This window comes from Antechinus flavipes, chromosome 2 (assembly GCF_016432865.1).
Source record: "Antechinus flavipes isolate AdamAnt ecotype Samford, QLD, Australia chromosome 2, AdamAnt_v2, whole genome shotgun sequence".
Lineage (NCBI taxonomy): Eukaryota > Metazoa > Chordata > Mammalia > Dasyuromorphia > Dasyuridae > Antechinus > Antechinus flavipes.
The window spans coordinates 319,490,065-319,503,877 of record NC_067399.1 but is presented as its reverse complement, the minus strand read 5'-3'; the positions used below and the strand labels follow the sequence as shown (position 1 = coordinate 319,503,877).

The following is a 13,813-nucleotide window of genomic DNA, read 5'->3' as shown; positions in this document are numbered from 1 at the left end:
TGGGAAAGTATCCTAAGCCGAATTCGGCTCTTCTTAGGCTCCAGTCTCTCACCGCTACTTCGATTGGCCGAGGCTGGGAAGACGCCCCCTTGTTTTCGGGTCTCCAGCAAGAGAAGACGCCTCCTCGTACGGAGTTTGGATTGGCCAAGGGGAAAAGCTAGGCTCCGCCTCCCGGGAGGCGGAACGTAAACAAGAACTGGGAATTTGGGCCCGGGTCTGCAGAAGTCAAGGGGTGTGACTAAGGGGTGAAAGGGAAACAGGTGGGAGGGAAAAGAATGGGCGGTGCTAGAAAATAGGCTGCATTGATTGGGGAAAGGAAGATGGGGCGGGGACGGGATAGGCTCCAGGGGCGGAGCTTGCTGCGCCTCACTTTCCCGCCGACTGTTAGTTTTATCACGTGACATGGGTCGGAAGATGGCGTCTCCCACGGACGGTAGGAGCCGGCTAGGAGCCCCACGGTTTTCCAGCTTTTTTCTCTTCTCCCGGGAACCTCCTTTTCTTATCAACCTCGGGCTTCTTTTTTCACTCTTCAGAGCCCATTCTCATCCCTCTTAATTCCCGCTATCCCGACTCCTTCCCTGCTTCCACCTCTCCGGGGGCCCCACCGCGGTGGTTTTGGAGCTGGCTAGGAGGGAGTAGCCGCGGTACCGGGGCAGTAGGGGCCGGATCACGAAGACATTCCTGGGGAAGGAGAGGAGAGCGCGAAGGGGCAGGGGAAGTTCGTCCTTTCGGACTCTGGGGATGGTCCTCCTCATTGGCTTGGGGAGGACGGAGTTAGTGTGCTAGGGATCAGAAAGAGAGAAGCTTGGTTGAGGAGGTGGGGTAGGGAGGTGGGAGGCGGGGAAAGGAAGGGCCGGGGCTGTATTTATTTTTTCTCCCAACCGATGATCTCTAATATGGTTTAAGAACCAGTGGTTGATTGTTACCGTAGGAAAAATGCAATATCCCTAAAAGTCTTCAGTTGGATTCCGGTTGCCTTGGCAGGAGTTGATTAATTAAACTGGAGAAAGGAGAAGCTGTGGAGACCTTGCACTCCATCTCTACGAGAATGGAAATTGCTTTTATAAGAACTTCCCCCTCCCCCTCCCCCACATAATTGCTCTTCTCCCTCTACCCCCACATTTTTGATATAATTAAAATTTATATCTCTCGGGTATGATTAATCTCCAAGGTCTCTTACTTTACAGCAGTGATTCTATGTACATGATAGAGGGGAAGTTCTGGATAGTAGGTCATGGGAATATCTAGGAATTCTGGAATTTACATAGTATAATAACTATCACAAACAACATATTCACAGATAAATACAGGATATATGCAGAAATAAATATATACTACTTGTGAGGAGAGAGATAATTAGGAAGGATCTCTTGAAATCTTTTAAAAAGTTATTTTTAAGCATTCTTTTTTTTTTTTAATTGGAGTTATAAATTCTCTTTCTCTAGATCTTTCCCTCCAATTGAGAAGACAAGAAAACATTTCCAAGGAAAACATTAGCCATGTCTCCCAAACCCAAGAAAAATAAAGTGAAAAATATTATATTTCAGTTTGTACTCAGAATTTATCTATTCTGGAGGTAGATAGCATTTTTCATCTTGATTCCTTAAGATTGCCTTGGATCATGTCTTGATCAAGATAGCTATGTCTTTTGCTGACGAACATCATTACAATATTGTTGTTCCTGTGTACAATGTTCTCATTCTACTTCAGTTCATAGATGTCTTCTAGTTTTTATGAAACTATCTTCCTAGTCATTTCTTATAGTACAATAGTAATCCATCACAGTCATACCACAACTTAGTAAACTATTCCTTAATTAATGGGCATTCCCTCAATTTCCAATTCTTTGCTACCACAAAAAACCTCTCCCAAAACTTTGCAATAAATATTTTTGTGTCTAGAAGCCTTCTGACTTTTTCTTTGATCTCTTTGGGTTACAAACCTACTAGTAATAATACTGGGTCAAAGAGTGTACAGTTTTATATAGCTCTTTGGGTAGACTCCCATATTGTTCTCCAGAATAGTTTGGCTAATTCACAGCTTCATCCACAGTGTATTAATGTCGTCAATTTTCCACATTTCCTCCATTTGTCATTTTCCTTTTCTGTTAGGTAAGCCAATCTGATAGGTATGAAGTGATACCTCAGAGTTCTTTTAATTTGCATTTCTCTAACTAATAATGATTTAGGACATTTTTCATGTGACTTGATAGCTTTTCTTTTTCTGAAAACTGCTTGGTAGATGGCTTTTGTTTTTATGAATTTGGCTCTCAATTGCCCATGTAGTTTGATATTACTTCATTTTGTATAGTACCTTTTAGCAAAATGTAGTTTCCCTGATTACCTTTTTCAGTTAAGTCTGATTATGTTTTTGCTTTGTCTGAGATCATGAGATTGATAGTCCTACCTTTTTCCTTGCATATGCAGCATAATAGATTCTGCTTCAACCCTTTATATTAACTCTATGTGTACTGTTCTGTTAAATGTCTCTTGTAAACAATGTATTAATGTATTTATATTTCTAATCTATTCTGCTGTATGCTTCTGTTTTTTCCCTCCCATTCATATTCACAAGTATGATCACTTGACTATTTCCTTGGCTTTTTGAGTCTTGAAGGGAGCTAGGAATTCCCAGGAGCAGAGGTGAAGAGAGAAAATAATAGGCATAAGAGGTATAGACTACGTAAAAGTACAAAAACAGAAGATAAAATATTTATGAGACATAGCAAGTAGGACAAGTTGTAAAATACTGAACAGAGGTGTTTGATCTTTATCTTAAGGGCAAATGTGGAACCATGATTTAGTTAGATTGATATTTTAGGAATATAAATTGGTCAGCATTATGGAAGATCGATTAGAGAGGAGAGAAATAGAAGATAGGGAGACAAATTGGGAAACTGTTGCAGTAGTCCTGGCAAATTATGATAAGGGTAATTATTATGTGAAGAAAAAACGGAATGGGTATGAAAGAGGCTTTTATTTTTGACATTCAATTATGATTGACTTCCCTATTTGGGAATTTCTTGGCAAAGATACTGGAATGGTTTGCCATTTTTCTCTCCAATTCACTTTACAGATGAGGTAATTGAAGCAAACAGGAGTAAATGATGCCCAGGGTCTTACAAGCTGTGAAGTGTTTGATGTTAGATTTGAACTCATTAAGATGAATTTTCCTGCCTGACTCAAGATCTGGCACACTATCCATTGTACTGGGAGACTGGCTAAGGAGGTAGAATTCACAAGAAAACTGGTTGAATGTGACTGAATATGAAGAGATGAGGCTAACTCTGAGGTTATGGTTGAGGATGATTCTGGGTTCCTAGAAGAGTGGTGGTATTTTGACAGAAATCGGAAATCAGGAGGTTGGGGGTTTGAATGAAAAGATAATGAGTTCTGTTTTGGAAATAGTGGATTTGAGATGCTTATAATGCATTCAGGTGGTGATGGTAGAGATATGGAACAGGAACTCAGGAACCATATAAATACTTAGATTTGAAAATTTATTCTTTACTTTGATGTTTGCTCAAATTCTTATTCCTTTTTAACCTCATTTAATTTTGGATTTTAATCTGAATTTTCTGCCATAAATGTTGATGTTCTTAATTCTGTTATGTTAAGTTTTGTTTTTCCCTGTATTTTTTTTTTTTTTTTTTTGTCAAATCCCTGTATGGGTTATCCAAAAAATGAAATTCTAACATCTGTGTTCACTAAATTTGTAGTTTTGACTTTAAAAGTTCGATTAATTTCATTCACTTAATTCAGCTTTCTGGTTAGAGAATCCCATCCTTCAGTTCTTATTTTTCTTTTTAGGTAGACAATTGGGGTTAAGTGATTTGCCTAGTGTCATGCAGCTAAGAAGTGTTTTTAGTGTCTAAGGCCAGACTGTGCCATCTAGCTGCCTTCCATTTTTTCAGTTCTTAAAACTTCTCTGCCTTAATTAAAAAGAAAAAAAAGTTGGTAATTGTTTTTTATATCATTTATTTTTGAATGTGCTTCCCTCCCCCCTTACCCTCCCCAGAGAGCCATTTCTTCTAACAAACATTAAAAAATAACAAAAGAGGAAAAAAAGACATTAACAATATAACTATGACAGTATCTGTCACCTCTCTAGTCCCATACCTCAGCAGTGAAGGTTTTATCGGAGGCCAAGCTTGGTTGTAGTACTCTGTGCCCCATTTCTTTTGTTTTGTTTCATTTCTTTCTTTCTCTTTCCATTGTTATAATATTTACATAGTTTGCTTTTTGGTTGAGCTTTGTTCACTTCACATTGGTGCTAGTGTGCCTTTCCATGCTTATGGATTTTTCCTACTTGTTTTTCAAGGACACTAATTGTCCTTTACATATACCATAATTTGTTTAACCTTTCCTGGCTTGATAAATATCCACTTTGTTTCTGGCTCATTGCTCCCAGAAAAAGTGGTGCTATAAAGTTACTTTTTGGTGTATGTTAGACCTTTCTGTGTTTGACTTTTTTGAAATATATGTTTTAGTGGTATAATCTCATAAGGGTATGGACATTTTCATCATTTTAGCATGATTCCAAATTGCTTTCCAGAAGGGTTAGACATATTTAAAGCTCTCTAAAGGGTGTATTACTGTGCCAGTTATTGTTCCCATAACCTCTTGAAATGTAATCATTTCCTTGCATTTCTCTCAATGATGATTTAAAATAATTTAAAAGATGCTCATTGACTGTTTTCAATTCTCTTGAAAACTCTTCGTATCCTTTGACCACTTTTCTATTGGGCAATGCCTTTCAAGTTTTAAGGCTAAATTAATTATGTTTCATCCCGAAGTTAGTTCATTAGTCTCTAATTAAATTATGTCTTTTTCTAAACCATCCAACAACCATATTCTTTGGGGTCTTTTTATAGTGTTCACTCTATCTGTTTTTCAAAACTAATGGAAAAAAAATATTGTTTACTGTCTTACTTGAAAACAGTTTACACATTTAGTGTTAAATTGTAATGTGGTTTTATTTGCAAAGGAAGTTGAAGGAATTCAGGTTGTACTATCTCAATTTGGTCCAAACCATTATTCTTAGCTATGGAGGTCCAGTACCCTGATACAGTCTCTTTCTTGAAATAAAATAGCACAGATGTTGTGGCTAATGTCTGTTTATGTCTGGGCGTGTTATTTTAGGGACTGACCTGGAAGCATCTTTGCTGAGTTTTGAAAAACTTGATCGAGCCTCACCAGACCTCTGGCCTGAACAATGTAAGTTATGTGTTTCTTTTTCATCATATGTGATACTTGAAGGATTATTGTCATTTGAGGGAGGCTTTGAAAACAAGCTCACTTAACTTTTTGAGCCTTACTTTTCTTATTTGTAAAATGGGGGGGAGGGTGTTGGACTAGATAATCTTAGAGCATATCTATATCTATTGTGTATGTACACAGACCATACACACACATGCATAGAGCATGTATGTATATCTATGCATATACACATGTATACTTGGCATAATGTGTATACACGTGTATATACATGTGTATATTCACATCTACTTAGAAATGCATACAGAGAGGGGAAGAAAATATCTGAAAATAATTTTTTTTTTGGCACTTAGTTTTGAAATTGTAGCTAATTTGGACTGAAACATTGTGTTTTAAGTTAAAAGGTACTGCTATGTAGTATGGAATTATAATGATCTTTCTCTTTTTTTTCAGTGCCAGGTGTTGCTGAATTTGCAGCATCCTTCAAAAGTGTAAGTGAGGTCTTTGGTAGTAGAAATTTTTCCATATAATAGTTTGTTTCAGAATTTGTAAGACTTATTTGTATAGTATTTGTTTGTATAATGTGTTTATATGTACTTGATTTTAACTCCTTATAACTTCATTACCTTCCAAATGATGTGTAGTGTAGATATTGGAAAATCTTTTTGCTCTCGAAGTTAGCATGAGATAGAGAGCTGACCTTGAAGCCAGGAAGGCCTAGATTCAAGTCATTTCTCTTAATATAGACTTTGTAGCCCAGTAGTGTGACCTTGGGAAAGTTATTTACTTTCAGTGTCTTGAGCAGTTCTCTAAGAAAACAAATTTCAGAGAAAGTACCAGCCAGCATTAGAGAAAATTTCCCCTCATTAATTAAAATTACAAGTCCAAATCCCATCTTTTCTTAGCTATAAGAATATAAACTAATGGAAATAATGTATCCTGTAAAGAAGTCAAAATACCTAAATTTCTTCAGTGGTTCCTTTCTGTTATAGTGCTTTATGGTACATTGAAAATAAAACTGTTTTGGGAATCAGAAGCCTAGGTTTCTGACTGATGCTTTACCTTTTTGGCTGTGGGCCAAGGAGATTGTCCTAGATAACTTGATGGTACTGTTCAATTCTACATCTATGATTCCATAAATATAATAGGTTCTCACTGATGATTCCTTTTATTCTTTGGACATAGAATCTCAAAATTACTTAGAGTGATAAGATTCATATGTTGGAAAAAGGAAGGCTATCTCCCAAACCCTTCTGTTTTTAAAGACATTTCTTAAGATTTCTTATTAATAAGATTATCTTGTAAAAGTGGATGTCATCTTAGTTCTGACACTTAATCCTGAGAGGCTTAAGCAAGGGAAGTAATATTGGAATAAGACTGAGCCAAGACTGGAGTTAGAAAATCAAGTAAGTTTTCCCCCCCACTTCTTTTCCATCCCTTATTTTGAAGGTGATTTGTGTATTGGCTTTGGGTTGGTATAGTGAAGATTTTATGTCTCTGTTTTGGTATATCCTGCCTTGAAAAGATATTATTCTTTGGGAGTTCTTTTTTCTCCCTTTTAATTCTCTTATCTGATGGCAAAAAAAAGGTACTTTTAGTATTAGCTCACACAGACCAATAGAAAAACAAACGAACAGTACTTTCTGTTTCAGTCCTACTCATTGAAGTAAGGGAAAATACATTGGTCAACACATTATATCTTAGATAAGGTATTTTATCTCTGCTAATGTCAGAACAGGTTTGGAGGGGAGATTGTTTGCTGTTTCTTTATTTTTGTTCTTTTTTGTCCCAACTGTGATTGTGAAAAGACTTTTGAAATATTTATGTGCTGCACTGGGATTTTAACATTCCATTCTTGAGGGCATTTTAGTATAGTAGCTACTTATCTTTTTTTCTTCTCAGCAAAGCAACATAAGGCCTTAAAAAGGAAATTCATCTGTTAATGCCATTCTTTAGAGTTCAAGTAGGGCTATTGGGAAGCCAGATTTTGCTTCTCTTTACAGCCAAATAAGAGATTTGAGGAAGCTTTGAGTTGAGGCTTGTTTTTACACTTATGACTTGAGGATTGTATGAGAGACCCTTTGATTTGAGAGTGACCATTGGTGAGAGTCATACATGATGTATGTCTACTTTATGTCATATACAGATAGTGGCTATGGATACTTGGCATAAGACCATATTTGAGTTAATTAATTTATTTAGATTATTATAATTTGTATCTACTGCAGTGGTAATTGAGTTTTGGCCTCCTACTATTTTCATGCATATAAAATGATTAGCTTAGGTGGTTTTATTATCTGTATTACATTATTGTTGAGATATTTATCTGGAGTGTTTATTTCTAAACTAATGATAAAAATGCTGAAGGTAAATAATAGATATTCTTTCATATCTCATGCAAAATGAAAAAAGTTAACTGAAATACTCATTTTTTCCATAGACAGTTGTGAATTTTTTCTAAAGTTGTGAATTACAAGTTGATGATTATTCAGTATTTCCTGTTCTCCTAAAAGTTAAGGATTCTCTGATTTTGATGGATTTTAAAAAAATCTTTAACTCTGTTAAAAAATAACATTTGCTGAGCTTTTCATAGAACTCAGGGTGAGAGTTGATTTTTTTGCTGAGTAGACTTAACTGGAGCAGGACTCTCTTACTGCTAGTTCAACCTGTTCCACAATAATTTATCCTTAAACTGATTATTACCCCTAAAGAAGCTGATTTAAAGATGAACAGTCTCATTTTGTATGGTAGGTGTTCTTATCCAAGCAAAAGATAGCTTTTCAATCTTTGTCTTTAGTTTTGCTAACAATTTCATTTATTCCCAGCTTTAATTTAGTTCATACTTATTTAGTATATAAGCCACAATTATTTTCTTGTCAAAGAATAGGATCTATTTATGTTGTCTGTGAGCCCTTAATCTTAATCTTAATCTATATATTCTTATTTTCTGATAGCCCATCACTAGCTCTCCACCCAAATGGATGGCTGAATTAGAACATGATGATATTGATATGCTGAAAGGTAAGAAATGATGATAATCCATGGACTTTAAGTCAAGACCCTCGATAATGTGGCCCCACCTTGTCTTTCTACGCTTATTCCCCACTATATGAATCCTTAGACTAATCCTTTGAATACAGTTTATGCTTTCCTTTCTCTGAATTTTTGCCCATTCTGTGTTTCCTTTGCTCAAAATGTGCTCCCTTTTTTAATTTAAATCTTAAGACCCAACTTAAATGGAAGTGATTTCTGCTTCCCTTAAACTTATTTTCTTTGTTATTCATTTAGCACTTTTTATATGTGCTCAGTTGTTAGAAAATTAAATTGTGAGTGTTTTGAATGCAGGAACTAATGTTTTGTATTTTACATTTTGTAACCCTTTCCAAGCCTTGCACATAGATGGTCAATACATATTTTTTGATTGATTAATCAAAATTTTAGCGCCAATTTCAGTTAGAAAATTTTAAATGAGGCAAATCTTTTTATTATTCATGCCTTCTCCTTGGTGATTCTTTTGTCAATAAACATTCCATGCTTGTCAAGAAATTAGATTAAAATTAAAATATGAACTTGATTGAGATTAAGATAAGTCTGCTTTTTAAGAATTAAACTTTTTTAAGGGAATAGACACTACAATTTTATTTAGCATAATGGAAAGAGCAGTAGACTTGGACTCAAACCTAATAACCTAAGATGACAAATGATCACTACTTCTTAAAAATTGTGATAGAGGAAAACTCTGGGCATATGTCTTAGATTTTGGGAAAGCAGATTTCAGAAAAGTGAGGAAAGATGTGAGATCTTATGGAATGCTGAAGAGAATGAAGTTTACAATAAAAATAACAAAAAAAATCATAATCAGAGAAGATCTAAGATAAGTAGAATAAGGGAGATCTGTGCTTGCTGGGCTGGTAAGCATTTTTGTCATTGCTTTGGATATTGGTATAAATGTGATGCTCATCAAATTTGCAGATAACAATAAACTGGGTTGGAGAAATAAGCTAAAGTGGTAAATGCCAAAGCATGTATCCAAAGGATTTTGACAGCCTTAGAGGATTTGCCTAAAGTCAATTATGACAAAATTTTTTGGGGAAATGAATGTAAAGTCTTGCAGTCGGATACAAAAAATCAACTTCCCAAGTGTAAGATTGGGTGGCATGGGTAGATAGTAATTGTTCTGAAAAAATCTGGGCAGTTTAGTGAATTGCAAGCTCAGTAGTATGATATATAGCAAAAGCTCATGTCAAATGAGATAATATTTTCAGCATTTTGTAAACCTTAAAGCACCTATTTTTGCTGTGATGATGATGATGGTGGTGGTGGTGATGGCGGCGGCTCCAGTAAGGTTTCCAAGAATGAAGTAGTAATAAACCATCTTATTCACACTTTTATCTGGAGTTTTGTGTTCTGGGCCACATGACTTAAAAAGGATATTGACAAACTGTGGAATACCTAAATGAGGGCATTTAGGCTGCTGAAGAGCCTGAGTTCATGCTATCATAAGATCTTTATTTAGCCTGGAAAAGAGAAGACTCAGGATATTTTCGGTAGGGCAGCCAGGAGGCACAGTAGAGTGCTGAGCCTGCAGTCAGGAAAACCAGAGTCCAAATGCTGGTCTCTATAACACTCACTAGCTGTGTGACCATGAGCAAATCACTTAACCCTGATTGTCTCAGTTTCCTCATTTGTAAGATGAGCTGGAGAAGGAAATGGAAAACTACTCCAATATCTTTGCCAAGAAAACCCCAAAAGGAGTCATAGAGAGCCAGACACACCTGAAATAACTGAATTTAGAAGCAGCTATTTAAAGGTCTTTCATAAAAAGAAGGGGTCAGGCTGATTTTGCTCCAGATGGCAGAGCCAGGCAGGAGCAATTGGTGCAAGTTGCAAAGAAGCCAGTTTAGGTCAGATGCCAAGAAAAACCTCACAATTTAAGCTAGGCCAATTTGGAGAGGTACCAGGTTTCCCCTTCTTGAAGGCTTTCAAACAAGTGCTGTTACTGCCATTTGGGTATATTTTGATGGGGATTCCTTTAGGATATGGGTTGATCTAAAATGGTTATTGAGGCCCGTTACCATTCTCAAAATCTGTGATTCTGGAATTTGAAGTCAAGTCTCCCTCGTTCAAAGTCTGGCACTCTATCCACTATATCTAACTTAGAAAAATTGGGAACTTTATTTGGGATGCCTTGGCATTGCTGATTAATTAGCTAGCTTATGTACTTTTTCCAAAGGCTGATAGCAATGGTTTCTCAGTGTATAATAGGAACACTTGTTCTCACTAGTGCAGTGCAAGACGTGACAAGTCTTAGAGCTAGAAAAACTTTGTCTGTGTGCCTTGCAGCAGACTGTTGTCAGAAGACCAACACGGCTAAGCTAGAAGAGGCTTACCACCAGACAGTTGTATATCGGGGAGACAATTCTAGCATTTTGTCTACTAAATGTGACCATCTTTCAGTGAAGGAAATACCAATACCAACAAAATGAGGGGTGGTTTTTTTTTTTTAAGTAATAGAGACATATACCTGTAATAATTTGTTTTATAAAATGTAAAAAAAAAATTAATTATATTCATTTTCCAAGATGAACTGAAGGTAGAAATAGCAAAATAACTTTTACACTATTCAGAGGATAGAAAATGCAAGTGTAGAACATGTTAATAATGTAAGACTATTTATATACTGACTTACCTCTCTTTCAAGTGGATGTACTTAACCAAGTATGTTTTAAAATTAACAGATTCCTTACTCATAAAGACTTTGGGAAATCAAAACAATATTAAATTCACACTTATTCTGTTTTCAGAGTTGGGCAGTCTCACCACAGCTAACCTGATGGAGAAAGTACGTGGGCTGCAGAATCTAGCCTATCAACTGGGGTTGGATGAGTGTAAGTACCCAGGCCATAGTTGTTCTTGCTATCTATTGTGTGAGAAATGTAATAATTCTTTGAAGAGTTCTCTTTTTTATAATTAAGAAATATTTTTATTAAAAATTAGAATGGTGAGTACATTAGAAATAAGACAAAATGTGAGAAATCTTTCTATTGGGAATCAGCACATTAGATTGCTGAGTCTAGTGGTGATAGTATAAGACTTCGGAATGATCTTTCCTTGCCATATAAGTGAAAACATCTTATTGGATAGTATGCATTTTATGTTTGGGTGTTTTCTATTTCATTATACTTCTTTCTTCTACTATTATAAAATTGGAAAAGGAATTTTAGAAAATTCACACTTTGTAAATAAGAGGGAAAGATTGCTAGTGCTGATAAATGTTCAACAACTGGCTCTCTGGGAGAAGAAAACTATACAGGACATGCTTTTTAGTTTAATCTACATTGGTTAACATTTCCTTCATCATTTAAGTCTAAGCCATCAACAAAAGAATAACTGATTTGTAGCATTTGCTGATTTCTGAGGTCTAAATGTTCACAATGAAAATATAACACTTAGTTCATCCCTGATTCCAATCATAAGGATCTCTCCTTTTAATTGTTTTAGTGTTTATTATTAAATTTTTTTTGTAATAGTAATATGGCGCTCTATTCCATATTAGTTTACATGAATGTGTATCTTTCCTGTACTTGTCTAATCTCTCCAGCTACATTGCTTCTGGAGGTCAGAAATTTTGTTATCACTTTTTTATAGATCTCAATTTCCTCATCTGTTAGATTAAGTGATTGCTAAAGTTCTTTTCTGGGCTAAAATTCTATGATAATCTTTGCTATATTGAGCAGAGGGTTATGGAAATTGAAATAATTAAGTACCTTAAGGAAGTCTTGCTTTAGTTGTTAATGTCTTATAGTCACCAGATCTTTTATGAGTCCATTTCTTTGCAAAACAAAATTTTTAGTAGCGATCAGATACATTTTTAATAACAGCGAAACATTATTGGTGTCCTGGTGAAAACCCTTTTGGTACTGCAACTGTCAAGCTCTCAGTTTATTTATTTTTCTTTGTTGAATTTAAATCTGTTTGGCTCAATATAGTAACAGAGGGCTAAATCTTATAATAACTTACATTTATATGGTACTTTAAGGATTATTTTATCCTTATATCAAACATATGAAATAGATGCCATTATCCTGAATTTCTTGATGGACTTTCTCCAAATAAAAATTAGAATTGGCATTTAATGTTCTAAATCCATATTTTTAGTTTTCATATTACTTTGGAATATTGAAGAGATGTGTGTATAGAAATATAAAGCTAGAAGGGACTTTGAGAGAAGAGATCTCTGTTTCCAGAAAGGTGTAAGACTAAACTTAAACCTATTGCAACAGAAATGATCTTTATTGCCAACTAGTAAGTCCAGTGATCAGAGCTCCTTGTTGGATCAGAACCATCTTGTTGGAAATTACAGTTTTATTTGACTTCTGTACTAGTGTTTAGTGGTAGATGATTGCCACTTTAATTGACTATTATGCTTTTTGTTAGAAACATCTTGGTGCCATGTGGAAAACAGGTGCTAATTTAGAAATAATTTCACTGATGTGTATCAGATTTTCTGGAAAATGTCTTCTTTTATTTTCTTGTCCATGGTGTATTTGCATAAAAACAAGATTTTTGTTCCTTATGGATATTCATCTGCTGTAGGGGTTGGTTTTTCATTTGACACCCTAATCTGGTGCTTCAATGTCTCAATCCTCTCCCTAGTATTAATTGAGAGGATGACATGGATGAAAAATAAGCAGCAGGAGCTGATGAATCCCCAGAGATCAATGATCTTGTTTTCATGCAAATGTCCCTGCTGATAAAGATAATGAGGAAGAAAAAAAAAACCACAGAAAATATCTACCCAAGAAGCAGGATTGCTTATTTTTGCTTTCAAGGAGGCATTGTATGATGTTATTTTAGAAATAACACGGACCTTTTTGAGTTTTGGCACTGATAAGAATGACTTTCTTGGAAAAATCTTTTTCCTGTTTTGTTGTTTCATGAGTTCTAAAGCATGCTTCAACTGGGTTTCCAAGTACATTTAGCTTTCAAGAAATACTGCATTTTTAATTTTTTTTTTTTGCCAACTTGTTAAATATTTATAGCTTCTTATTTTTAGAAATACTTGAAACTACCTCATCTCCACTCTCCCTGAGTTTGTTTTTTTTTTTTTGTATGTTGTTTTTTAAATTTTCACTTTATTAAAAAAAAAAAAAACACAGAAAAAAGACAGAAAAGTAAAACAAAATAAAACAAAACGGAGTATTGTCATATGCCCAGCAGAATATCATAGAGGATTCAGAATATATAACAATAAATTAACAGTTCAAGAAAGGATATATAAAAATAGAAATTGTATTTATGAGTGTGCATCTTTTTTTTGCTATCTTTTAGGTGGTTCTTTTGTTATCTACTATGTACTTTTTAAACTTTATGCCTTTTTCCCCCTTTCATTCCCTCCCCCCACTTCCCTCAAACTGGCTATAGTTAACCACAAATATATTTAATAGCTGTATACACACACACACACACACACACACACACACACACACACATTCTTACTTGGCTTTCTTTAAATCCCAAATAAGATCCTATCTTCAACAGGAAATATTTGTTATAGAATTTTCCATTATTTATCTTGCATATAATTGGTTTGTATA

The 13,813-nt window shown here is 35.1% G+C and overlaps 1 protein-coding gene across 3 annotated transcripts in view; it reads left to right on the top strand.

Annotated features, from left to right (window-relative positions):
* Positions 1-27: 27 nt before the first annotated feature.
* LIN52 (lin-52 DREAM MuvB core complex component) overlaps positions 28-13,813 on the top strand; it is a 133,986-nt gene continuing 120,200 nt past the window's right edge. For all 3 annotated transcript variants that reach the window (XM_051977637.1, XM_051977635.1, XM_051977636.1), the window contains exons 1-5: positions 28-433; positions 5,142-5,216; positions 5,670-5,707; positions 8,171-8,237; positions 11,021-11,104. In XM_051977637.1, the coding sequence (XP_051833597.1) occupies positions 403-433; positions 5,142-5,216; positions 5,670-5,707; positions 8,171-8,237; positions 11,021-11,104 (295 nt within the window). In that variant the 5' untranslated portion in view covers positions 28-402. The remainder of the gene's footprint in view (positions 434-5,141; positions 5,217-5,669; positions 5,708-8,170; positions 8,238-11,020; positions 11,105-13,813) is intronic.